This window comes from Cebus imitator, unplaced genomic scaffold, assembly GCF_001604975.1.
Source record: "Cebus imitator isolate Cc_AM_T3 unplaced genomic scaffold, Cebus_imitator-1.0 Scaffold568, whole genome shotgun sequence".
In the NCBI taxonomy this organism is placed as follows: Eukaryota; Metazoa; Chordata; class Mammalia; order Primates; family Cebidae; genus Cebus; species Cebus imitator.
This window is the reverse complement of record NW_016107883.1, coordinates 2,727-30,153: the sequence shown is the minus strand read 5'-3', so window position 1 is coordinate 30,153 and position 27,427 is coordinate 2,727. Positions and strand designations below refer to the sequence as shown.

The 27,427-nt window shown below is 42.4% G+C and overlaps 1 protein-coding gene across 1 annotated transcript; it reads left to right on the top strand.

Annotated features, from left to right (window-relative positions):
• The first annotated feature begins 16,469 nt into the window (after window positions 1-16,469).
• CUNH3orf56 (chromosome unknown C3orf56 homolog) lies at window positions 16,470-21,770 on the top strand. Its single transcript, XM_017516006.2, has 2 exons — window positions 16,470-16,812; window positions 20,174-21,770. Exon 2 carries the CDS (start codon window positions 20,269-20,271, stop codon window positions 21,016-21,018), a length of 750 nt encoding a protein of 249 aa, XP_017371495.1. The 5' UTR covers window positions 16,470-16,812; window positions 20,174-20,268; the 3' UTR covers window positions 21,019-21,770.
• Window positions 21,771-27,427: the final 5,657 nt, after the last annotated feature.

The window sequence follows — 27,427 nt, the reverse complement described above, 5'->3', positions numbered from 1 at the left end:
ACTTGAGATTCTCACAGGCAAGCAAGAGCAGAACAGCACTCTCAGTTATGATTTTTTTATTGCATTTTAGGTTTTGGGTACATGTGAAGAACATGCAAGATTGTTGCATAGGTGCACGTCACACTATGAACATTTAATTTGTGGGTAAATTCTGGAGAATGCGATAACACAAGAAACTGAAATGGGAGGTAGAACTCTTGTAAACAGTCATGTTTATCTTGAGTACACTTAACATCCCCTTAAAAAACAGAAAACTAATTTCAGTGAAGGAACTTCTGTAGGTGGCTGAATATAAGATAAATATATGCAAGTAAATAGCTTTCCCATAAATACAGCAGCCAGTTAAAAACTGTGACAGGCACAGAGATGTGCTGCTCAAAGCCCCTTCATAGAAAGCCTTCTTGCTCCACCTGCTAGGAATGCGGTCAGCAGACAGCCTTCAGATGTCAGTCTTTTCAGGGATAGCCTCAGTGGGAGATGGCCACCCTGGCCTTTCCAAGGGTGGCCTTCCCAAGGCTGTACACATCCAGTGACTGAGGGAGGTAAGGATGAAAGCCCAACTGGACACCTCCAACAGGCTGTTTTAGTTCCTGGGATCAACTAAGTCTGTCAGGCCTGCGTGGCCCATGAGCTCTCTTGACCTTGACCTCTCTCTGTCCAGTCCAGTCCTTCTTCCTTCCCCTCTCTCCCACAGCACTGATTCCAAGAGTCAGCTGCCTGGAGAACCCAACACAGAACAATAATGCTATGGAAAAAAATGTCGCCTTAAGAATAGCAACAGAAAGCACAAAATAGGTAAGAATAAAATATTAAATGACTTTCATAAAGAAATTAAAACCAGGAAAGAGAGTCCTGGTTCAAAACAATGGGCCATCAAATGCTACAGTTGCCTTGTGATGCTTAATTTTAGGTGTCAACTTGACGAGGATTAGGGGTATGAAGTTATCTGGTAAAGTGTTATATATTATTTTGGGGTATACCTGTAAGGGTGTTTCCAGAAGAGATTAGCAGTTGAATCAGTGGACTAAGAAAGGAAGGTCTATCCTCAACAATGCTGGCAGATACCATCCCATCCTTTGAGGGCCTGGATAGAACAAAAAGACAAAGGAAAGGCAGATTCTCTCTCTCTCTCTCTTCTTGAGCAGAGAAATCCATCTTCTCCCGTCCTCAAGCAATGTAACTCCAGGTTGTCAGGCCTTAGACTCAGACTAAATAATACCATGTCTTCCCTGGTTCTCCAGCTTGCAGATGGCATATCATGGACCTCTGAACCTCCATAATTGTGTGATACAATTCTCACAGTAAATCAATGTCTCAATCTCTCTGTCTATCTATCTAATCTATCAATCATTTATCTATCTATCTATCCATCCTGTTGGTTCTGTTTCTTTGGAGATCCTTGACCTGTGCTAAAACCTGGCCTGTGACATACCCTTTCCTGCAGTTAATCCATACCAATAAGGAAATTATTTAACAATTTAACAGAAAATTAACCATCCCGTTTGCAAATAAGAAGGGGACTTCTTGGTAGACTTGAAACTGGGAAGAGTCCCCAAAATGCACAGAATAGATGGGTTATATGGAAGAAAAAACTGCTGGCCAGACCAAGCAGGAGGGTTTTACCAGAGCAGATGAGTGCAAAGGGATCAGCAAATGTCTAGAGATGCCCATGCTGTCTTTAACTAACCTGAGAGAGTTAACACATGAATCTTCAGGAATTTCTAAAAGCTATCATTAAAACAAGCAAACACTACCACAATTACATTCAGAGAGATAAAGACTACTACTTCACCCATAAAACAAAGACAGGGGATTATGAAAAAGAGCTAAATAGAGATTGTGGAAATGAAATATATAACATTCCATATAAAAAATTAATAGATTGGTCACATTGCAGAACAATGCAGCACAAAGGAATAAATAGCTGGAGCATATGGAAAAACAAGGGACATTGAGGTATCAGGGACGTTTCAACGTCTATCTAGTTGGGATTCCAGAATGAATTGGATTAGAAGAAATATTTTCAAAAAGTAGAACAGAACCTCTAGAACTAAAAAAAAAAATAAATTAATCTTCAAATCGAAAGAACACACTGAGCAAATCACCGCAAGATAACCTGGCCACACTGTGATCACATTTCATTATACCAAGGATAAAGAATCAACCCTAATAGTTACCAACAAAGAATGTAAGCCATCTATAAAGAATAGCTGCAGATGAAATCAGCAAAATGAAGGCAAGAAGATAATGAAACAGCATCTTTAAAGTGCTGAGGTAAAGTAGCTTTGGAATTGGAATTCTATACCAGCCACACTGTCAACAAGTGCGGCTGATAATGAAATGAAGTATTGGGATATTATTTTTACCAGTTTACCACCCTCACAGACTTCACAAAAAATAGTAATCATAAAGGAAGTTATGCAGTAATTGCAAAAATCCAGCTGTGGAAGCCAAGAAGCAGTGATGGGCAGAGACACAAACGAAAGGCACTAAGCTTGCAGGTGTACTTACTAAAAGTAGTCTGGGATAGGTAAGAAGGGCAGAGAGGGTAAGAAGATGCCAAGAAACTGAGATTTGCTGAGGAAAAATGGCATATATTCACTCAGTAGAGGGTAGCAAATGTAAATGGATTAAATATATCTGTGGAAAGATAGAGACTGACCTGTAAATATTAACAAAAGGAGGGTATAGTTGTAGCCACATAGTATAAAATAAAATTTAAGGCAAAAATCAGTATAAAGAGTCAAAAACAATGGATCAATTATTGCCAAGAAGGAAACACTCGAAGGGTTAAGAGAAGAGCAATGAATGAAAGTCCTATTTGCAGAGGTACTGGTGTTAGAGTCAGACAGGAGCAGGGCAGGAGAGGGCTCCCCCAGCAGGAATGTCAGGTGACCATCGGTTGTTAAACTGTCTCTCCGAAATAATGATTGGTTGCACCAGGGAAAGGCAGTCTCCTAATACATAGAAAATACCTGGAGCTGGTGATCAGCCGCTTCCTGATAAGGTCTCAGGAGTCGGGCGAGTGGGCTCAAGCATCTGCACTAAGAGGCAAACTGGTGTTTAACTGGCAACGTGACCTTCCTCTACGAACACTCAACTGGTAAGGGAAATTTGCCTCAGATGAGCATGTGCATAACTTCAGTAAACACACTGTGCACCCCCTCCCACGTGGGCCTCTCTAAGCCCACCCCAAGGGAAGAATCAGGGGAGAAGAAACATAAACCCCAAATCATGCCAATGTATAAACCCCCCATCAAAGGTTGGATGAGGCACCTGAATCTCAAGTTGGCCGCTTGGCCCTCTTCCAAGTATACTTTATTTTTTTTTGGTCCTGCTCTAAAATTTTTAAATAAACTCCAAGTCCTGCTTAAAAACCCACCTCAGTCTCTCACTCCACCTTATGCCCCTCAGGCAAATTCTTTCTATCAAGGAGGCAAGAATCGAGTTGCTGCAGACCTGTATGGATTTGCCACTGCTCACACTGGCAGGGCCGAAGAAACCAACAAGAGATGATGAGGTCCCCAGGCCCCAGCGAGGTCTTCGGAGGAGGGAGAGAGAGTGGGAGGTGTCTTGGGGCCCAGGGGCAGTTGCAGCTTTAGGAGAGGGGTAGTTGATTAGGAACGCAGTTGCCACCAGCCCACGGCCCTGCAGTGGGGAATTGGGCAATGGAACCAAGAACCCAAGCTCACCCTCCATCCTGCTGTCTGATTTCCTGAAAGCCAGAGCAGGCAGGAGTGTGACAGATGCAATCTACTGAGGGAAGCTGCTAGGGCTCCAAGCAGGGCAGAAAGGTGGGCCTGAAGGGGCAAGCTGATGGGGGCATCATCACTGAGGGGTGCATCTCATCCTGGTGAAAAAACAATCACCAAGAAAATATAACAAGTGTAACCCTCAGTATATGCAACAACAAGCTTGAAAATACACAAAGCACAAAAGATAGCAAGCACTAGGAGAAGAAACAGCAGTCTACGTCACATGTTCACAAACATCACACAGAAACAGTGAGAACATGAGAAATCTCTGTGATATAATCTAATCAGTACCAATTAAAACAGTAAAGCAGGATATTACCAACTAGACGGAATTCGGGTTTCCCATGATAACACTGGGGCTGGTCTGTATGGGCAGAGAGATGGCAGGGCTGCAGTCATTCAGCCAGTGAAAGGATTCTGAGATAAATCCTTTCTTTGGGGAGAAAGAATAGAGGTGTCGGTCAACATTAGAATTTTAAGAATATGCATGTGTTAACAATTTAAAGGTAATGACTAGAGGCTGGGCGTGGTGGCTTGTGTCTGTGATCCCAGCACTTTGGGAGTCTCAGGCAGGTGGATCAGCTGAGGTCAGGAGTTCCAGACCAGCCTGGCCAACATGGTGAGACCCCGTCTCTACAAAAAATACAAAAATTATCCAGGCATGATAGCAGAAGTCTGTAATCCCAGCTACTTGGGAGGCTGAGGCGGGAGAGTTGCTTGAACCCGGGAGGCGGAGGTTGCAGTGAGCCGAGATCATGCCATTGTACCCCAGCCTGGGAGACAGAGTGAGACTCTGACTCAAAAATAAATAAATAAGAAATAAATAAAGATAATGACTAGAAGAACAAAACTAAGAGATATAACTTTTAAAGAAGTAGAAGGGGAAATGGAACAAAAGAAATAAGGTAATCCAATGAATGTCAGGATGGGAGAAAAAGTAGTAACAAGCACAGTAAATGGAAAAAAGAAATTGGGAGAAACAACTCGGAATGGGTTGTTAAAAGGTTCTCAAATTGGATTAAAACATGAAATCCAGCGATAGTTTACAAGGGACACACCTACAATACCATAAAAGTGAAGCAGGAAAATGACAATAATATAAAAGATACAGCAGACAAATGCTGACAAAAAGAAAGGTGTAACAAAGTTTTGTGGGAAAATATAATTGAAGGTAAAAGTATGAAAAAGGACAAAGAAATATAGTTAATTTTGATAAAAGGCACCTTCCACTAGGAATAGATCACCTCTACTGGCCTAAAGAAGTAGCTCCCAAATGTGTGCGTGAAAGCCAACCAGAAACTGGGAAGATTTAATAACCCTTGGCTCAGAAAGCGACAGACTACTCAGAGAAACAAGGGAGAAAAGACAAAAGGGTCTGAATAGCACAACGAAGCCCCTCAGGGCACATCATTCTTTGCACCCGCACATGGACTAGAGGCTCAGAGGGGAGTCAGGGCCTAAGGGTGTAACCCCATCTCTAAAGCAGGGACAGGAACCCCACTAGAGAGAGTCCTGGTGCCAACCCCGGACACAGGGCCAGGGTGACTGGCTCCTGGCCTCTGCCAGGCCCACTCCAACAGCAAGGGCTGAGGCACGTCCAACTCCAGCTCCCGTTACCCCAGCTGTAGCCACAGTGGACTCTGGGCTCCTGGGAGGGCTCTCCTCCCTCCCAAGGCCCTTGATAGCTGGGCTGCCTCCTGCCCTTGAGCTCCCCAACCTCTTCCGCCCGGAGGTACTGACTCCCACTCCCGTCAGACCCTCCTGCTGGGGTCATTGTTCCCTGACTTCTGAAAAGTAAGTAGGTCAATTACACGCCCTGCCCCTCTCCTGGCCAGCGGGCAACACGGTGCCGTGAGTACCTTTGTTTCTGGGATTAAACAGATGATTGGATCGATCCCACCAGCTTCATGCCTGATAGCCTTGGAGAGGTGGATCTTTGGCAGGGAACCTGATCCCTGTCTCCCTGAGTCATACCTGGTCAAAGCCCCTCCCTCCCCTACTGCGCCTGCCTCCCCAACTCCTGCCTGCCCCTGGGTGGTAAATCTGGGCCCCTCCATCTCTAGGTGAGGCGTCAACGTGAGTGGAGGCCATCACTGCTTGGAGCCCACAGCAGCCCCGGTGGCCCTTGCTGTCCTGGACCATGTAAGGCTGCCTTCTGGGCACAGTGCCAAGGAGGGACATGCCAAGACAATTAGGCCTTTGAGGATAACCAGCAGATTTCATTAGGGGGGTTGGGGTGGGGAACCTCTTTGGCACAGGGTGAGAGGGTCAACCTGGCCTGGACAGAGGAGCAGAGGCCCTCCCTGCCATGGCCCTGAGCCCTGAAGTCTGTCATGGGTTCAGTTATGTTGCCCTGGCTGTCCCCTCACTACTGCCCCAGCCTGCCGTTTGGTCTATGGACTCTGGGGTCAGTGTGTCAGGGTGTGCAGGGGGATGCTTCTGTCAGGGTGGCCTCTGGAATCCCCTTGGTGCTGATCTGCATATCTGGTGAAATGCCAGGTACATCAGGTTTTTATACTTTACCAAACTCAGTGATTAAAGACAATCTCATTCTTTTTTAAGCCTTTCCCCTCCCCTCCCTTCCACTAAACCCTCCCCTCCCTTCCATTAACCTTCCCCTCCATTTCCCCACTTCCTCTCTCCATTTCCCCTCCCCTCCATTCCCCTTTCCCCTCTCCCCTCTCCATTCCTCCCTCCTCTCTTCTCTTCTCCTCTCTCAAGACAGGGTCTCACTCTTTCATCCAGGCTGAAGTGCAGTGGTGTGATCTCTGCTCACTGCAGCCTCAACATTGCTGGGCTCAGATGATCCTCCCACCTCAGCCTCCTGAGTGATGACGCTACAGGTGTGTTACCACACCTGGCTTAAACCTTCATTTTCTTTGTCAATGACAAGGAGACCCCACATCACCCACCTGCCTGGCCCCCATGGTGGACCTGCCTATGGACTCGCTCTCTGCCTGAGCATCTTCCTTGTCATGGGGGGTCTTCTGTGTCACTGATCACTGATGGGGGCTCCTGCTGCACACCTGCCCAGTCTCCAGGGGCTGACCTGTGGGTGCCTTTGGCCATTATCTCTGGATGGGCATTCCCCTCCACCTGCCTCAGCACCTTCAGTTTGAGGCCCTCCAGCTTTGAGCCTCTCGTGGGAAGTCAGCACCCAGTCGCCTTGGCCTCCAAGGTCTTTGCTTATTCCATGGGACTCCCAGCCCTGTGCTCCTCTGTCCCTCCAACTCAGCCCCTCACTCAGGAGGCTTCTTAAACTGATCATGAGTCACAGCCCCAAGTCTCCAAGTGTGCTTCTGGATCCTGAAGTCTGAGTCTCAGTGCAGGAACTCACCACCGTTTTCAGGGTGAGGAGGAGGATGGCTGGCCTGTGCAGGGGGGTCCTTAGGCTCTTCCTATGGAGGATGCAGTGGCAGGGAGCCTCCTGGCAGTGACCCCTCAAGTCCACAGGTGGAGGGGGTAGTGGGAGTCTGAAAGCAGGGGTGAGGACAGCTCTTTTTTGGGGTGAAAACTGATGTATTGGTGAGGCATCCTGCTGGGGCCGCCGAAGCCTGGGCTCCACGGGGAAGGGCTGCTATGGAGTCGCTGGGCACTGGTCCTTGCAGTGCCCCACCTCGTGCCATCTGGATCTATCATTCACCACTCACTCATGGAGGTGTCCCCTCCTCTGTAGGCCCCACCATCCTCTGCAGCTCTTCATGGCTTCTGTCAAGCTTCATTTTGCTAGCCATTCCTTCTTCAGGGTACTTTTTTTTTTAATACTTTAAGTTCTGGGGTACATGTGCAGATTGTGCAGGTTTGTTACATAGGTAGAGACATGCCATGGTGGTTTGCTGCATCCATCCCCCTGTCATCTATATTAGGTATTTCTCCTAATGTTATCCCTCCTCAATTCCCCCACCCCCTGCTATCCCTCCCCTAGCCCTGCCACCCCCCCGGCAGGCTATGTGATGTTCCCCTCTCTGTATCCACGTGTTCTCATTGTTCAACACTCACTTATAAGTGAGAACATGTGGCGATTGGTTTTCTGTTCTTGCATCAGTTTGCTGAGAATGATGGTTTCCAGCTTCATCCATGTCACTGCAAAGGACATGAACTCATCCTTTTTTATGGCTGCATAGTATTCCATGGTATATATGTGCCACATTTTCTTTATCCAGTCTATCATTGATGGGCATTTGGGTTGGTTCCAAGTCTCTGCTATTGTGAACAGTGCCGAAATAAACATATGTGTGCATGTGTCTTTATAATTGAATGATTTATAATCCTTTATGGTGACTCCATTGTGGCATTTTACTTTAGAACAGGACTCAGGCTTGTTAAAGACTTTTTACTTTTCCCAAGGAGGGCCATTTCATTTCCTTTCAGAGTCTGCTTCTCCCCAGCTGCTCTCATCTGAACAACAGCCAGAGACCCACCAGAAAGCTTTTGACAGTGCACAAACCCCTAATTCCCAGGCCTCAGGTCAAGGGACAGCCCGACTGCCCCTTCCCATAGTTCCCCAGCAGCCAGGCTGAAGCCCAGCTCTGCAGGGCCAGCGCTCTGCCTGGGACCCAGCCTGCAACTGGGATACACCCCTTGTGGGTGAGTGGGGTGGGGTGCGGGGGTGTCTGTGGAGAATTTGACTAAACACTCACATTCATGGACAGCCTTCTCTTTCCTTATAAAATCTTCATTATGAGAAACCTTAAACATGAGGAAACATAGACAGAACAGTACAAAGAACAGTCATATATCCATTGCCCAAATTGCACAAGTATTTACATTTTACGATATTGCTTCCTGTCTCTCTCCATGCATAACAGCAAACCACTGAAAACTAAATCAGAGCTATTGCAATACTTCAGGAGACAGCTTTAAAAAATAAGGATGTTCTCTCACATTCACATGCAGCCTTATCTTAGCTGCAGAAAATGACCAATTCCATGATGTTACCCAATACTTATTTACTCCATTTTCAAGTTCACATAACTGTCCTCAGAATGTATTTTACAGCTTTATAAAAATTAGGATCAATCAATAGTGATGCATTATATTTGCTTGTTATGTCTATTGACTATTTTATTTAAAAATAAGATAAACATTCTTGATCCTCTTTAGATTATATAAATGTGTTCCCCTTTAACTCCTTTTGCAGAATGGCAATATAAACCTTAACAGTATGGTTCAATGATTTTTTTAATTGAAATATAATTCACATACCACAAAATGTACCCTTTTAAGGTATACAATTCAATGGTTGTCAGAATATTCATACGTTGTGCAACCATCACCATTATCTAATTCCAGAACATTTTCATCACTAAAAAAAAAATAATCCCATACTCGTTAGCAGCCACACCCAATTCTGCCTTCCCCAGCCCTTGGAAACCTCTAATTTACTTTCTGTCTCTATGAATTTGCCTATTCTGGACATTTCATATATATGAATGACTTCTTTCACTTAGGTTTTTTTTTTTTTTTTTTTTTTTTTTTTTTTTTTTTTTTTTTGAGATGGAGCCTCACTCTGTGGCCCAGGCTGGAGGCACAATCTCAGCTCACTGCAACATCTACCTCTTGAGCTCAAGTGATTGTCCTGCCTCAGCCTCTCGAGTAGCTGGGATCACAGCCATGTGTCACCATGCCCAGCTAATTTTTATATTTTTAGTAGACCATGCTTGTCTTGGACTCCTGACCTCAAGTGATTGGTCAGCCTCAGACTCCCAAACTGCTGGGATTACAGGTGTGAGCCACTGCGCCCGGCCTCACTTAGGATAATATTTATGAGTTTTGCCTATGTTGTAGCATGCCTCAGATTCCATTGGTTTATATGGTGACATATGTCATTATATGGATAGACCACATTTTGTCTATTCACTTGTCAACTGATGAACATTTGAGTAGTTTCTGCTTTTTGACTACTATGACTAATGTTGCCATGAATATTCATGTACAAGTTTTTTGTGTGGACATGTGTTTTCCTTTCTTTTGGATATAGACCTAGAAGTAGAAGAGCTGGGTCATATGGTAACTCTATTTAATTCTTTCAGGAAATTCCTTACATTCCCACCAGCAAGGTGTAAAGGTTCCACTTTCTCCACATCCTTGACAGCACTAGTAATTGTCTTTTTATTATAACCATCCTAAGTGGGTGTGAAGTGGTATCTCATTGTGGTTTTGATTTGCTGTCCCCCAAGGACTGATAATGTTGAGCATCTTTTCATGTGTTTTTTGGCCATTTGTTTATGGTCCTTGGAGAAATGTCTATTTAAATCTTTTGCTCATTATTAAACTGGGTTATTTGTGTTTTATTGTTGAGTTGTATGAGGCTTTTAAAAAATAAATTTTAGATACATGTCCTGTATCAAATATGTGGTTTACAAGTATATCCTTCCATTCTACAGATCTTTTAATTTTCTTGATAATGTCCCTTGAAGCATAAAAAAAAATTTAATTTCGTGAAGTCCAGTTTATCGATTTGATCCTTGGCTGCTTATACTTTAGGTGTCATTTCTAGGAAACTGTTGCCTAATCCAAGTAATGAAGATTTACATCTACATATTCTTCTGATAGTTTTAGGTTTCCCATGTAGGCCATTGATCCATTTTGAATTAGTTTTTCTGGCAGACATGAGGTAGGGTCCAATTCCATTCTTATGCATGTGTATATCAGGTTAACCTGGCACCATTTGCTGAGAAGACAGTGCTTTCCCCCATCAAACAGTCCCAGCGCCCTTGTTGAAAATCAATGGACCATAAATGTATGGATTTCTTTCTAGATTTGCAATTCTGTTCCATTTATCTATATGTCTCTCCTAGGTCAGCACCACGTAGTCTTGATTAGTGTAGCTTTGTAGTAAGTTTTGAAATTCAGAAATAAATCCTCTAACTTCGTTCTTCTTTTTCAAGATTGTTTTGTATATTCTGGGTCTCTTGCATTTCCATATGAATTTTAGGATCAGCTTGCCAATTTATGCAAAAAGCCAGCTGGGATTTTGACAGTTACATTGAACTTGTAGATCAGTTTAAAAAGTATTGCCATCTTAACAATATTGTCTTCTAATCTGTGAGCATGGGATGTCTTTCCATTTATTTTGATCTTCTTTAAGTTTTTTCAATGATATTTTATAGTTTTTAGTTACAAGTCTGACACTTTTTTGTTAAATTTATTCTTAAATATTTCATTCCTTTTGATGCCATTGTACTTGGAGTTATTTCTTAATTTCATGTTTTGATTTCTTTATTGCTAGTATGTAGAAATACAATAGAATTTTTAATATTTTGATCTGTGCCCTGCCATCTTACTGAACTCATTTATTAGCTCTCACAGGGTTTGAGTTTTTTTTTCCCTTGGTGGATTCCTTAGGATTTTCTATATACATAATGCAAATAGAGATAGTTTTACTTCTTTCTTTCTAGTGTGCATGTCTTTTATGTCTTCTTGCCTAATTCTGTTGGCTAGTACCTCTAGTACAACCTTGAATAGAATTGATGAGAGTAGACATTCTTGTCTTATTCTTTCTTTTAGGGAGAAAGTATGATATCAGCTATGAAGGTGCTGTTTATTTTTATAGATGTCCTTTATCAAGCTGAGAAAGTTCTTTTGAATTCCTAGCTAGTTGGGTGTTTTATGATGAAAGGGTGTGGCATTTTTGTCAAATGATTTTTTCTACATTTATTGAGATGATCATGTAATTTTTGACCTTTATTCTATTAATACAATATATTATACTAACTAATTTTCAAATGTTGAGCCAACTTTCCATTTTGGGGATAAATCTCACTTGGTCTTATATTAATTCTGTGTATATGTTGTTGGACTTGATTTGCTAGTATTTTCTTGAGAATTTTCATAAGAGTTACTGGTTGGCAGTTTTCTTGTGATGTTTTTGACTGGCTTTGGTATTAGGGTAATGTTGGTTTCATAGAACTAGTTGGAAAATGTTCATTCCTCTTCCATTTTTAGGAAGAATTTGAGGACTGGTGTTAATTCTTTAAACACTTGGTAGAATTTACCAGTGAGACTATCTGGTCCTGGGCTTTTCTTTTTTGAGAAGTTTTTGATCACTGATTTAATCTCTTTATTTCTATAAATCTATTCAGATTTTCTATTTCTTCATGAAAATGAGTCTGTTTGGTAGTTTGCGTCTTTCTAGAAATTTTTCTGTTTTTACCTAGATGGTCTAATTTGTTGGTTTACCATTGTTCTTACTAGTTTCTTATAATCCTTTTTATTTCTGTAAGGTTGGTAGTAATGTCCCCTGTTTGATTCTTGATTTTAGTAATTTTAATCATTCCTCTTTTTTTCTTGGTCAATTTAGCTTAAACATTTGTCAATTTTGTGGTCTTTTCCAGGAACCGTGTTCTGGTTTCACTGATTTCTCGCTATTGCTTTTCCATTCTTTCTTTATTTCCACTTTAGTTTTTATTATTTAGTTCTTTGTTCTTGCTTTGGATTTGGTTTGCTCTTCTTTTTCTAGATTCTTAAGGTTGAAGGTTAAGGAATTGATTTGAGCTTTCTTCTTTTTTTTTTTTTAACCTAGGCATTTACAGGTATAAATTCCCTCTGAGCACTGCTTTCACTGTAACCCATACATTTGGTATGTTGCATTTTTGTTTTCATTCATCTCAAAGTCTTTTCTAATTTTCCTTGTGATTTCTCATTGATCCATTGGCTATTTAGGAATGCGTTATTGATTATAATCTGTCTAGGTGTGGATCTCTGAGTTTATCCTACATGGAGTTCATTAAAGTTCTTGGATGTGGGGATTGTTTTTCATCAAATTTGTCAAGTATTCAGCCACTATTTTTAAAAATATTCTTTCTGCTTCTTTTTCTCTTTCCTCCCTCTCTAGGACTCCCATATGTCAATGAATTTTGATTGTAATTTTATCTATGTAAACATATGTAACTACCAAGATATAAATCACCCATAGCCCCCGGAAGGTTACCAGGGACCCCTTCCCATCAATCCACACTACCCCCTGGCTCTGGGGGTGACTTCTAACATTTATCACTATAGATTATTGCTATAGATCTTTTTTTGCCTGTTTTTGAATGTTATACAACTTAAACCACCCAGAATCAACTCCTTTATGTCTGGCTTATTTAGCTCAACATTATATCTGTGAGATTCATGTCTCTTATGACATGGAGCAACAGCACATATGTTTTTGTTGCTGTGTATCATTCTGTTGTATGAACATGTCACACTTTTGTTGATGAATATTTGAGTTGTTCCCAATTTTACCTTTTATAAATAAAGTTGCTATAAATATTCTTGTACATATCTTTTGTGGACTCATGTTTTTTTTTTTTTCATATATCTGTATGTGTGTGCATACATAATCCTAGGAGTGTAAATTTTGGATTGTAGGGTACGGCCAGTTTTCCAAAGCATTATTCCAATTTAAAGTCCCACTATCAACATTTGAGGGTTCTAGTTCCTTTACATGATTCTCAGCACTGAGTAACGTCAATTTAAGTTTTAAGAAATTTAATCAATTAATTAATTAAAGACAGCTTCTCACTCTGTCACCCAGGCTAGAGTTCAGTGGTGCTATTATAGCTCATTACAGCCTTGACTACCACCTCACCTTCCTGAGTAGCTGTGACCACTGATTTGTGAGCTGTGACCGTTGATTTGTAGAAGTTTTTAATATATTCTGTATATGTATCCTTGGTTGGATACGTATATTACAAACATCTTCCTCTGGTTTGTAGCTTGTCTTTTCATTCTTTTTATGGTACCTTCTTATAAATAGCTTTTAATTTTAATGGAGTAAAATTTATTAATCTTTTCTTTTATGGTTAGCTTTTTTATTAAGTAATCTTTGCCTGTCTAAGTTATAAAGTTATGCCTTTTTGAAACCTTTTATTTAAAATTTCAGATTTACAGAAAAGTTGTAAAAATAATACAGAGAATTTAGGTATACACTTAATCCAGCTTTCTCTAATTTTACTTACATAACCATGGTATAGTTATCAAAATAATGAAAATATTCTTATTTTTCTTTTAGAAGCTTTATTTTGTCTTTTATTATTTTAAAAGTAAAATTAAGTCTATGACCTATATCGAGTTAATTTTGCCTATAATATAATGCATGGGGGGACAAGATCTATTTATTTTTGATATGGATATGCATGTGCTCCAGCTCCATTCATTGAGAAGCATTTCATTTACATATTGAATCACTGGTCCCTTTGTTGAAAATCACGTGTAGGTCTGTTTGTGAACTCTTTATTTGTTTTATTAATCTATTTGGCTATTGCTAACTTATCTGTTGTAGCTTTATACTAGATCTTAAAATCTGGAAGTGTAAGTCCTCCACTTTATTCTTCTATAAGGTTTTTTGGATATTTCTGGCTTAATCTCATTATAAGTATCAGAAACAGATTTTCTTTCATGAAACTAGTGAATCATTAGTCAATTTAATGAATGTTAGAGGTGATTAAAACTGAAGAAAGACATTAATCTTCAAAAGTGAAAGGTCATTCCAAGTGTGTAGCAGAACAAACCACCATATAATAAAAACAAATCATAATTACATTCCAAGGACATGTCAAAATATGAAAAAATGAAGAAAAATTTATATTAGTTACATGGGAAAAGGAACTATTTATAAAGAAAGATTCTGATAAAAACCACAGTTCTCAGCAACAAAAGTGGAGTCAAGAGGTTAATGAAACATTATTTTCAAAGTGCTAAGATCAAGTAACTCTGAACCTAGAATTCTATACCCAGCCAAATTGTCAATCAGAATTGAGAATGAACTATGTTTTTATATATAAAAACTTTCCAAACTTTCCCATGTACAGATCCTCAGAGAGTGACTAACAGAATATAAATTATAGAATTATATGAATTATATATTATAGAAATTATAGAATCAAAATTTTAAAGGAAATTAAGAAAGAAATTGTGTAAGTCAAAATGTAACAGTTGAACAGAGTCATTAGGGAAAGCTGTTAGTAAGTCTAAATAAGTATGGGTTAAAAAATGATAAAACAAGATCAAGGTAATATTCCAAACATTAATATAGGATGTTAATATAGGGGAAATTAATATGGGGAAATATAAAAGGATAATTTGGTGTGTGTTTGAATTTTATTTTTACTTTTTGCATTTTTAAATTATACTTTAAGTTCTGGAATACAAGTGCAGAATGTGCAGGATTGTTACATAGATATATGTGTGCCATGGTGGTTTGTTGCACCCATCAACCTGTGATCTACATTAGATATTTCTTCTAATGCTATCCCTCCCCTAATCCTCCAACCCCCGGCAGGTCCTGGTGTGTGATGTTCCCCTCCCTGTGTCCATGTGTTCCCATTGTTCAACTCCCACTAATGAGAGAACAAGCAGTGTTTGATTTTCTGTTCTTGTGTTAGTTTGCTGAGAATGATGGTTTCCAGCTTCATTCATGTCCCTGCAAAGGACATAAACTAACTCAAAGGATAATTTTTAAACGGTGCTAAGAATATTGTTTCCATGAAGGGAGAATATAGCTATTGATTTACTAATTTAAGGTAAACAAATATGAATGAAATAAAATTATTTATTGAAAGATAAGGACTGACCAGGGCTGTTGGCTTATGTCTACAATCCCAGCACTTTGGGAGGCTGTGGTGGGAGAATTGCTTGCACCCAGGAGTTTGAGGCTACTGTGAACTATGATCACTCCACTGCACTCCAGCTGGGGCAACAGAGGGAAGCTCTGTCTCAAACAAATAAAAAAAAAAAAGATAAATACTGACAGTAATACTAACAACTCAACAAAAAACACGTATGATAAGTGTGGTCTTAGACAAAATATGATTCAAGGCAAAAACCATTTTGACGAACCAAGGAAAGCATATCAGGCAAGGTTACAGTGTGGAACATTCAAGTGGTTAATTGAAGAACACTGAATGTTAATGCATGAACTGTTTTCAGAGGCCTGGGGAAAGGTAAGGAAAGCAAGAAGGAATGTCAAAGTCTTTGCAGACAATTGGGAGTCACGACCATTCTGGGCTGAACAGCAGGGAAGGCACAATGCCATCAGCACCCAGAGGCAGCTGGGAATCTCAGAGAGAAGTGACCGCTGCTGGTCATCTGGGACAATCAGTTGTGTTGTATATATTTTACAGTGTTTACTTTGTGGCTTCTTGTGACCTTCTGGATAAGCAAATGGATTTTCTGGGTCCCACTCATTGCATTAATGTGGGTCTCCCAAGGTGGTGTGAGGATGAAATAAGTAAATGCCTGAGAGGTGCTCAGAACAGATCCTAGCACAGAGAAAGTTTCCCTTAAACATTGGGGGTGGGGGTACTGGGAGCTGCACACCCGAATGACCACACTCGAAGTAGCGTGCACATTCGGAAGGTTTGACTTCTCTTCCTGTGGGATGGCCCAATTGCTTAAGCTCCAGACTCAGCAAACGCAGGATCTGCCCCAGCTGAGCACACTACTCTTCTGATGAAAATTGCAACGGCTGGCGGAGCTTACTGGCCCGGAAGTAAGCTTCTCCTGCCCCACCCACAAGGCCCTGGAAGGAGGAAGGCATAGCCGATCTGCTGTCTGGCTCTACGTTCCCGCAAACGTCCACTCTGCTCCAGCCTCACTGGCCTCCCCTCTGGACCTGTGGGCCTCCCATCCCCTCTCCCATGAGCTCCACTCCCCTAGCACCGCTGGGGCCCACCTAGTGTGGAGACTCCACCGAAAGCTACTGCCTCCAGGCCTCCCACCCCAGGCCTTCAGACCCTGGTAACGCCTCTGCGCTCTTGGTGTAGCTCTCAACCTTCATTTCTGGGATAAGCAGCTGACCCAATCAACCCCACTGGCGTCTACACCTTGGAGACTGAGTCCTAAGACCTCTGCTGGCCACCGCCTGGAGCCCAGGCCCCGCTCCACGGCTGCGCGCTTTCGGGTAAAAGCCTGGGACGGCGCTTCTGTGGTCTCCTGCCGCCACCTGAACCGGGGACAGCAGCGCCTAGGGAGCCTCAAGACCTCTTACGAGAGCATTTCAACTCTGCTGACAAACCTCAACTACTCCAGGGACTTCGCTGGAAAGAAACGTTCTAGAAAGACCAAGTGGGTAAGTCACAAGAAAGAACTAAGTTACCCTGATGGGATGGCTGAGGGGACTCTGGGGGGCTGGAGGGGTGGTGGGGAGGTGAGGGCCTGAGGGCCTTCCCTGACGCTCTCCTCTCCGCCCTCTCCCACCTGGCTCCGGGCATCTCCCCTCTCCTCCTTCCCGCCCCTTCCCTGCTTCTCTCCAGTTCAGGAGGCCTGGAAGTTTCTGCCTCGCACCCACCCTATGAGACAGCTCTCGCCAACCTGTTCCCCTCAGCCCCGGGCTCAGCCCCTCCTGCCTCCCCCCTCGCAGAATCACCCCTCCACTCTCTGCAGCTGCGAGATGTGGGTAGAGGCTCAGATTAATGTGGTCTGTGTTCTGCCCTGGGGACCCGTGTCCTGAACATTTTGCTCCCAGGCCCGCCCTAGGGGACCCAGATGAAGTCAGTCTGGCTCCTTCAGACAAGGAAATCGGGCTTTGCATTTTGATAGCTGTTGCTGACTTGAACCCCCAAAGAGTAAACAACAAAACTAGCATGTTTTTCTCCATATCCTTTGAAAAGCCAGTATAGGGCTTTATTCTCTAGCAAATTCATTGTAAAAATCCAAGTTCCATTTTGTAATTTGATTTTTTTAAACATGGTCAAGTGTAACCTTTTTACATGATTTTGCCTAGGGGATTCTGTGGCTTGCTTGTGGTTGCCCTGGGACAGGATTGTTGATGAGTACCTGCCGCCGACTAGCAAGTGCTGTCTGTATCTGACATATGATTAGCTCTGGTCTGCCACATGTTGGAGACAGCTCCCTGTATTTTATGGTTTGTCTTTTGATTTTGAACATGGTAAATTTGTGGACTTTTTTTTTTAAACCAGACATTCAATTTTAAAATAGTCAGTTTTATCAGTATTTTCTGGTCTTAGTCTCATGCACAAAAGGCCTTTTCCATCATATGACTTAAGTTTTTGAGAAACTGACTAGGCATTTGTACATGTTAACTCTTGCAGGGGTGTCCAATCTTTTGGCTTCCACAGGACATATTGGAAGAAGAAGAATTGTTTTGGGCCACACATAAAATACACTGACACTAAAGATAGCTGATGAACTTAAAAAAAATCATAAAAATATTATTTTAAAAAATCCTGTAATGTTTTAAGAAACCGAGTTTGTGTTGGGCCACATTCGAAGCCATCCTGGGCCACAGGTTGGACAAGCTTGCTCTAGAGGATGTTCTGAACTAGCAAGGGTATGTGTATCACAGGCCAGAAGTACATACAATGTGGTGTGCTTTCCTGGAACTGAACTTATTTTCCATCTAGAGCCCATCTTTGGGCAGTTGGGGAAGAGGGATTTCCTCTTCAGATGGGTACCCTTGGGTACTTGAGACTTTCTCAGTGCATTCTGGTTTCCTCTTGCCCCCTTTTCCAGGAGTTGCTCTTGCCGTCTGGGGCCAGGGTGTCTTTGCCTCAAATTTCTGAGTGAGCAATTTGGTCAGTGGTCCACATCTGTCCTGCGGGCATCTCAGTGGGCCCTCCTACCACTGGTCCTCAGCTTCTGTCCCTGCAGGCATCTATGAAACACTAAGCTCCTTTCTTGTCACTGGCTGTCATTGCGTGTCCTTCAGCTCCCTCAAGAGGACCCTCCCTGGGGCTCCTGGCTTCTCCTCCACCCCAGGTCCCCTGCCCATTTGGGAGGAAATAAATGCTGCTTCGGCCTCACAGGCCCTCTGCCCTGACCCTGCCTAAACTTCCATTTCAGAGCATCACGCCGCACCTGAGCACCTCTCATGGTCCAGGACCGCAGCCAGAATAAAGAGCGCTGGTGCTCTCTTCCCTTAAACCTGTCCTCCAGCCCGTGTGGCAGAGAGGAGGGGGAGCATCACTGTCAGATCTCCAGTTTCCCCTGTGACTGCATTCTGCCTGGGTAGAGGAGAGGAGATACACCAGACCCACTCCACTCATACAGACATAACTATCAGGGAGCGGTTCTTTAGCACACCCCAGTTGCTCAAGCCAGAAACTTGAGCGTCTGCCTGGTACAGTCCTCTCCTCCTGCTCACATCTGTTTTTCTTCCTTTCCCAGGCCAGGTTTCTTCTGTCTGTGGTCCACCTTCTGATCTAGAGAGGCTCCTGAAATATGAAACTGGTAGAGAAGCTTCTTAAAGGCTCCCTGCCATGCTTGCCCTGAGGGTCCTGGCAGGTGCTCCGGGGCACCATCATGATCTGACTGGTGTCCCTGCCCCCAAGAAGTCCCTCCCTGCCCTCACTTGTACCCTGAAAGGTTTCCCAGTGTCTTCATCTGCTCGGCTTTTGACTCCAATGGGCAGCCTCCCTCTAGGCTCTGCCAAAAGGACTCTGGAGACACCTGGCTGGTTCCTTTCTCATACAAGTTCCCATTGTTCACCCGGCTGGAGGTTGTGGGTATTGACAGTCAGCTGTGCCTCAGTCTCCTGCATTCCATGCTGCTTCTGACCCCAGCCGTCAGGTCCCCGGGGGTCCTGACTGCACCAGCCTCTGCTCCTTGATGCTGGGGTTGGGTGTGTCCTCTCCTGGCCATGGGACCCCTCCACCATCCTTGCCACATCTGTCACCTAAGGCAGTCAAAGCATGTACTGGGCATCAGTTCTTCAGAAACAGCTCCAAATTTCAAGGTGATTCCTCTGGAGACCTTCGTTTTGGGGAAAAACACCTGGTGCTACCTGGTGTGCCCTCTCCTTGATGCTAGGTCCTTGATCATCTCTTCAATTCCTTTCTATCATGTCCTCACTGTGTCAGGTGTGGGTGCTGAATACACCATTCAGAACACTCTGAAAATTGGCAGTCAGGCCTTGTGTTCAGACACTGCATCCTTTGAAGGAAATGTTTTGGGAGGTCTTACTTTGTGGGGTGAGCGTCTGTCAGGGATGAAATGCTCCAGGACTACCTTTCTCTGCGCCTTCAGCAGCCCCTGTGCTGGGGTGGACTGCTGTGGATTTCTGGCTTTGCTGTTCCTTCATCAGTCAGCTTGGGGGCTTTGCTGAATCTTAACTCTCCCTCCAGCAGGTCTCCAACAGGGTTGGCCATCAGTACTCTTCAGTCTTTGGTATCTGACTTGCATAGAGGGAGGCATGAGGAACTGAATTCAGAACTTGTTTGGATGTCCCTAGAAAATGCCTCACAAGGCTGCTGTGCACCCCTCCCACTGAAGAGGCCACTCATTCCTACTCAGGATGCCCTGCTCCTCATCCTCCCTCCAAGATGCCTTGACCTTGGCTCTTGACCACCTCTAGTTGTTCCCCTCTTCCCCTTGACCTTGGCTCCCCTCACCCCTAGTTGTTCCCCTCTTCCCAGCCCTCCTGAGCTACCTGGTCTCCCTGCCCTCTGACCAGCTATCTGCCTACCCCACAGATACTAGAAGTCCCCTGAGGTGCGTGTGGCCTCAGCTTGCAGAGGAGCACGCTTGCCAGACACTTCGGAGCTTTGAAGGGCACAGGCCATCTAAGATGAGCACAGGTGCATCAGAGAAACAAGCAGAGCAGAAGGTCTGCCGTGCCTTCCAGGCCTCCAAGGAAGCCCATGGGACTCTGGCAGCCATGGCCCCTTGGGTGGTTGTGGGCTCTGCCGATGGCTCCTGCACCTGCCTGGGAGCCCAGCCTGTAACTGACCCGGCCCTCTGGCCTGTCATGGGGACTTCCTCTGTCGTCTACTCCTGGATGGGATGTTTTCCACAAGCTTACCCAGCCGTCTGGGCTTACCCTTGGGTGCTGTATGGTGGGTATCTCTGGATGGGGTATCCCCCTCCAGCTGCCTTGGTGCCTTCAGTGTGGCCATATTGGAGGGGCACCTCCAGCTTTGACCCCCTCGTGAGAAGTCTGTACCTGGATGCCTTGGCCCCCAACCTATTTTCTATCCCCATGGGATTCCCACCCAGCTACTCCATGGCCTCTCCCACTCTGGGTGGGGCCATCTCCAGCCGCTGTCCCCAGGTGGGATACCAGACTCCAGCCAGCTCAGCCCCCATGGCTGCAGTTGGGGAGCTATCCAGAGGAGCTCCCTACTTGAAGAGGTGCCAAGCCCCTCCCTCAGAATGGGCCTCCAGGTTCAGTATTTGGGCACCTTTGCCCCACTGCAGCTCAGAGCTCCGCCCTCTGCCCCCTTCCCCCATTGAAGATTCTCAGTCAGACCCCGGCTGCCCCAGCTCCTCCTCCCCCCGGTCACCCTGCAGGGCTCGCTGCCGCCTCTTTGAGTGCTGATCAGCCCTCCAGACCCACCTAACAATCAGAGACAAGTCTGGGTGGACTTTTAGTTTTTGGAAGAGTCTCAGAAGTGAGTTGTTTGCTATTCTTCAGTACAGAGCACACCTCCTGGACTCATGCAAGGCCCCTCTATTTGGTCTTTCTCTTCACTTTCTTGTTTTTCTGTTTGCCCTTCAACCCTGATACTGGCACCTTTTCTCCTCCCCAGACTGTCCTGGGCCAGCCCTCTGGTAGATTTGCTGTAAGTCCTCAAACATGCGTGCATGCAACCTTGTAAAATGAGCATATTTAAGCTCAACCCACCGTGCAGAGGTGCTCAGTTAGAATAAGCCTCCAGGTTCAGTATTTGGGCATCGGTGCCACCCGCCAGCCCAGGACTCTCTCTGGCCCCTCCTCAGCAAAGACCCTCAGCAGGACCCCCGCATCCCTGGCCACACTGCGGGGCCTGCCGCTGTCTCTTCCAGCATTGGTCTGTCCTCCAGGGAACCACACACTTAGGTACTTTAGAACCCATGGAATCCAGTGAGCACTAGCTGTAGGCTCTGCCTAGAGGCTTCCAAAACCTGTTTGTTCCAGTATACATGGAGTAGGAAATGCTGACTTGTTCAGAGTGCTGGTGCCCTTGGGTCCTTGTGGGTGTGCTCTTTTCACTCCTCACCCCCTCAGCACCCTCTGGAGTAATGCACACACCAGTAAGATGTACGGTACATGCTTTTAAAAATTTTAAATAAATGATACTGTGCTATAAATCTTGTTTTCAATTTTTCATTCATTAGTTTAAGACCTAGCCGTATCTGCATATATGTGTAGTGTATTTGGAGTTTGTTTTCAAATTTATTAGCATGTTTTTCATACTATTATTTCTTACTATTGTTATGGGCTGTATTCCATTTTTCTTTACAATTTTGTGTTTGAGGTTTACAAGGTGATGTTACGGGATATGTACAGATAGTAAAATGGTTACCATAGTGAAGCAGACTAACATCTGTCATCTCACAGTTACATTTTTTGGTGACAAGAGGAGCTAAAGTACACTTATTTGACAAAAACCCCTAGTACAATGCCATTTCATTAACTTTATTCCTCATGCTGTACATTAGAGCTGTAGGCTTGCTCAGCCTACCTGTACTTGGTATCCTTTGACTTACATATCCCAGTTTCCCCACTCCCAGCCCATGGGAACCACTGCTCCATTCTCTCTGTATTTTAGCTCTTTGTTCTCTTTTAATAGTCCACATATAAGGGAAACTGTGCAATATTTTTTTTGTGTCTGATTTATTTCAGCATGCCCCATGCATGTTATGGCAAATGGCACAATCTCCTTTTTAAAGGCTAAATAATATTCTACATCCATTATATATATGGCTATAATCATATTTATCCATTCATCCATTGATAGGCATCTGGGTTGTTTCCTTATCTTGGCTATTGTAAATAATTCTGCAGTGAACATGAGAGTACAGGTATCTTTATGAGGTGGTGATTTCATCTTTTTTGGGTACATTTCCAGAAGAAGCATTGCTGGATCATGTAGTACTATTTTTATTTTGTCCAGGGACTTCTATATTGTTTTCTATAATGGCTGTACTCCTTTTCTTTTCAAATAGTGTATATATTAAAATTTTCCCATGGATTTTTGTTTTATTAGTATCTATTTTTGACTCATTGATTCTGTGTCTTGAAGTATCTTCTTCTTGTGAGCTTATTATTTCTTTTGTAACTTCTTAAAGTTGATGACAGCCAGTTCATTTTTAGGCTTGATTCTTTTCTGTTACAAATTTTTAAGGCTATAAAATTCCCTCTAAGTATACCACTCTAAAATATATCCTGCAGTTATATGATATTCTTATTTGTATATCTTTTTGAACAATCACTGTTAAGGAGAATCAGGTAAATTTTATTAAAGGCTGACAAACCAAAATTGTTTGTAGTTTAAAATGCCTCATAAAGAATTTATATAATAGTCCAATTACTATTCTAGTTATTGCTGTTATAATGGACTAATGAGAATTAATGTTTATATGATATTGATAGAGAATTAGTATGGAAGTTATGCACTTATAATATTAATATACCAATAATTTGTACACTACCCAAAAAACTATAGCTTCATCCAGAAGCACTTTGAACAAAACTTGAATCTGTTGATGGCAATGATTGTATATCTATTGCAGATCTTATGCTGATGGTGATAGAGAAATCATCAAAAATACATTGTGAAGGGAATAGAAAGATTGCCAAGTTTCTTGGTTTACTTTTGGAATTTGAAATAATTGATCTGTTAGAAGGTTGAATTAACCTTAAATCCACTGCTGTCTCTGGGACATGACAGCCTAGGGAAACGCAGGAAAACCCAGCCTGAGATAAGACATCTGTGTAAGTTCCTGGAGGCTGTGCAGAGGGGCAGGGCTGCAGGTCTCTGAGACCCTCAGCTGGGAAGGAGAGAGGAAGCTCTTCAGATTAGCACCAGGGAATTGATTTCTCCAGCCTGGAGCTCACCCCTTCAGCTCTCTGTAGTTTTCTCCTAGGCTGTGTGTTTTGCATGATGCCTTCTATAGAGTGGTGGTTTCTCAAGATGGTTCTGTTTCTGCAAGTGCCTTTTACACAGCCTGAGGTTTTCTTATGTACTTCGTATTCTTAGATGGGGACAGCAAAGCTTGTGCCAGATGCTTTTCCCTTTTTACACTGATTGCAAAGGACTGAGCAAACATAGGAGACTGTCAATGACAGGTGCACACACGGCTGGCTCCCCAGGGGCTGTGGAGGATGGGGGCAGCCCGGGTTGCTGGGCTGCTTGACCACTGCTTCCCACAGTGTCCCAAAAACACTTGGGTGGCCCCTTGGTGCTGCTAATGTCTACCACAGGCTGAGCTCCCCCACGCCCAACAAGGAACAGAGAGCCCCCAAAGCCACTTGCTAACTGGGGCAGAGCCTGCGAGAGCTGCTTGCAGGGAGCTGGGAGGATGTGTGGGGCTGCTCCCTCTCGTAATCTGTTTTTACATTTTCTTCTCGGCTTTCCTGAAGTATACAGCAGTCCCTCCTTATCCTCAGTTCTGCTTTCTGAGGTCTCAGTTACCCACAGTCAACTTTGTTCTGAAAATATTAACTAGAACCCCCAGAAATCAGCAATTTCTAAGTCTTAAAGGGGGCACCATTCTATGTAGTGTCATCAGATCTCTGTCCTGCCCTGAAAATGGAGCCTGCCTTGTCCAGAGTTCCACACTGGCTTCATCACCTGCCTGTTAGTCACTGAGTCCTCTTAGTTATCAGGTCCACAAAGGTGGTAGCTCCCTTTGTGTTCAAGGAACCCTTGTTATACCTAATGACGGCCCCAAGGTGCCAGAGGAGTGCTGCTGGCAATTCACATAGGCCAAAGAGAAACTATAAAGTGTGTCCTTTAAGTAAAAAGGTGAAAGTTCTTCACTTAATAAGGAAAGAAAAAAAAATAGTATGCTGAGGTTGCTGAGATCTGTAGTATAAGATGCTGAGAGACAGACAGGGAGACCATATTCACATAACTTTATTACACCATATAGTTTTATTATTGATCTTACTGTGCCTAATTTATGAATTAAACTGTATCATAGTTATGTATAGGAAAAAGTGTATATAGGGTTCAGCACTATCTGTGGCTTCAGGCATCCACTGGGGGTCTTGGAACATACCTGCCTCAGATAAGGGGGAACTACTGTAATTGCATTTCCACATTTTTATTTGAAGAATTTTAAGGAGTAATAGAACACCCATATACCCCCCATCTCTATACAATTGTTAATACTTTGCAACATTTATTTAATCTCTTAGTCTTTATTCACACAAATACACCTACAAATAGTATCATGCATATGGATTATCCATTTATAGGGCTGCCTATCAATTTGTCAAACCATTTGAAAGTAAATCACAGATGTCTGACACTTCCTTATGCACCTCTAAAAAATAAGAGCATTCTCCTACACTACCACTTATTATCACACCTGACAAGATTAATAATTCTCTAATGTCTATTATTCAGAACATATTCAAATATTCCCAGTTGCCCCAACAATGTACAGTGTTTGATAGCTTTTTTTTTTTTAAACCTAGGATAGATCACATAGCCATTTGTAGATCCTATTTTGTGGAGTGACTATCCCAGATGCTTTATTCCTTAGGTTGGTTGTGGGGTAAGTGGTGTGTGTGCACTTATTCTATACATGTATGTTTTGTCAGATACGAGTATTGCTTATGGCTTTTTACTTTTTAAATGGTACCTGCTGATCAATAGAAGTTCTAAATTTTATGGATATCCAATTTTTATTAATATTTTTCTCTTTGGAGTAGTGCTTCGGAAGGCCTAATAGCTTTGTCTACCCCAAGGTCATGGACATAGTTTTATATTTTTTTCTTGAAGGTTTATTGTGTTACCTATTTACTTCAAATTAGTTTTTGAAATGTGTTGTCTGTTGGCTTTGATCTATTTCAGTACCTTTTCCCATGTACTTAAAAATTCTGCAATTTAGGGGTATAATATTCCGTACATGTCATTTAGGTGAAATTGGATAATTATTTTGTTCAAATGTGTATTGCTTTTTTATCTTCTTGTTTCATCAGTTATTGAAAGTTAAAATCTCCAACTCTGTGACTTATTCTATTTCTCCTTCTAGTTCTGTTGAGTTTTGCTTTATATTTTTTAAGTTATGTTATTAGGTGGCTAACAAATTTGGGACAAAGGATGATTTGTCTTTTTTTATAAGATGTCCCACTTGACATCTTTCACTGCTTCTAATGTTAACATTGGTTTTGTGAAGGTAATAATATATTCATTTTACTTTTCCTTTTCAGGCTAGTCAAATGAAGCAGTGAGGGTGGAGAAAGAACAAAGAAATCTGTAACTGCCTGTGATCCATTAGTTATAACATCACTGCTCATGTACTTTTGGTTGGTGCTTGCCTTACTTTCAATCACTTTGTGTTCTTACCTGTCTTATAAACAGCAGGTTGATGGTTTGGTTTTTTCAATCCAGTCTGACAGTCTCTGTCTTTTAACTGGATTGTTTACACCATTCATATTTAACAGAATTACTGCTATCATTGACCTAAGTTTACCATCTCACTATTTGTTTTCTCTTTGTTCCCTCTGCTCTTTGTTCCTTTATTTCTCCTTTCCTGCCATCTTTCATAAAATTCAAAGTATTTTTTAATTAGTCCATTGTATCTCCTCTATTACTATTTAGTTAGACATTCATGTATTATTCTTTTGGTGGTTGCTCTAGATTAAAATAGTACCCTTGATGTGTTACAGCCTTCTTTGTATTCCACCACTTTCCAAATCATGCATGAGCCTTCCAACAGCTTTATTTAACTCCATTATTCCCTCTGCTTTTGCCCTATAATAATGCCTTACTTCTATTTAAGTTGGAAGCTTCACAAGATACTATTGTTTGAGCCTTATAGCCATTACTGTTATACAGTTACTCATCTATTTCCCTTTGCAGCACTCGTTATTTCCTCCCCAAATCTCCATGTCTCTGCCTGGAATCATTTTCTTTCAGCCTGAAGAACTACTTCCATGCTTTGAATCACAAGGAATTGTTTCAGCTTGTTTGACTGGAAACATCTTAATTGTGCCTCCTATTTATTTTAAAGGATATTTTTGCTGACTCTTTTTCCTAGGTCAGCAGATTTTCCTGAAAGTATCATTTCATTTTTTTTTTCCTTGTGGGATTCTAAGTCACAAAGACTTAAACACTTTGGACAACTTTCAGAACAGGAGAAAATGTTCAAAGGCTTGTGGACACTCATAACAACATGTTTATTAAGGTACTTTTTTATTACTCATGGTGACTTGATTCCATTCCTTGAAAATGTAATATAAAACCAATTCTTTGAAACTGATAGTTATTATAAACCCAGTAAATTTTATAAACTTGTTAAGTACATGTTCATTGCAGAGTTCTTTATATGTCCATATATGGAAGAGTTCTGATCAAGTTGCTGTCTGGTTTAAATCTTTTATATCTTTTAGTTTCCTGATCTTTCAGTTATTTAGAGAGAGATGTGTTGTGTGTTGAAATTTATCAAAGTATTTTTCTTTTATTTACTATCATTTTGTATTAATCACTTTATCTTCTGCGGTCTAATAATGTAGTGAATTGTGTTGCTCATCCTTGTAATTGTTGATGTAAACTAAATCAGACCGTATTTTGCAATATATTTTGCATTTGGTTTGTTGATGTGTTATGTAGAATATTTTACGTAAGAGAAAAAGAATGTAGTTATGTTTCTTGTGTTGACCTTACCAGTTTTGAATTCAAAAACTAAATTTCAAAACTTTTCCTCTGAAAAGAAATTTCTGGAGTCTATTTATGAGAGAGTTTGAAAAAAATCACCTATAACCTGTTCCTGTGACTTTTTTTTTTTTTTTT

Excerpts from the sequence above, each read along its gene's own strand:
- CUNH3orf56 (XM_017516006.2), top strand. The coding sequence starts at position 20,269 with ATGAGCACAGGTGCATCAGAGAAACAAGCAGAGCAGAAGGTCTGCCGT.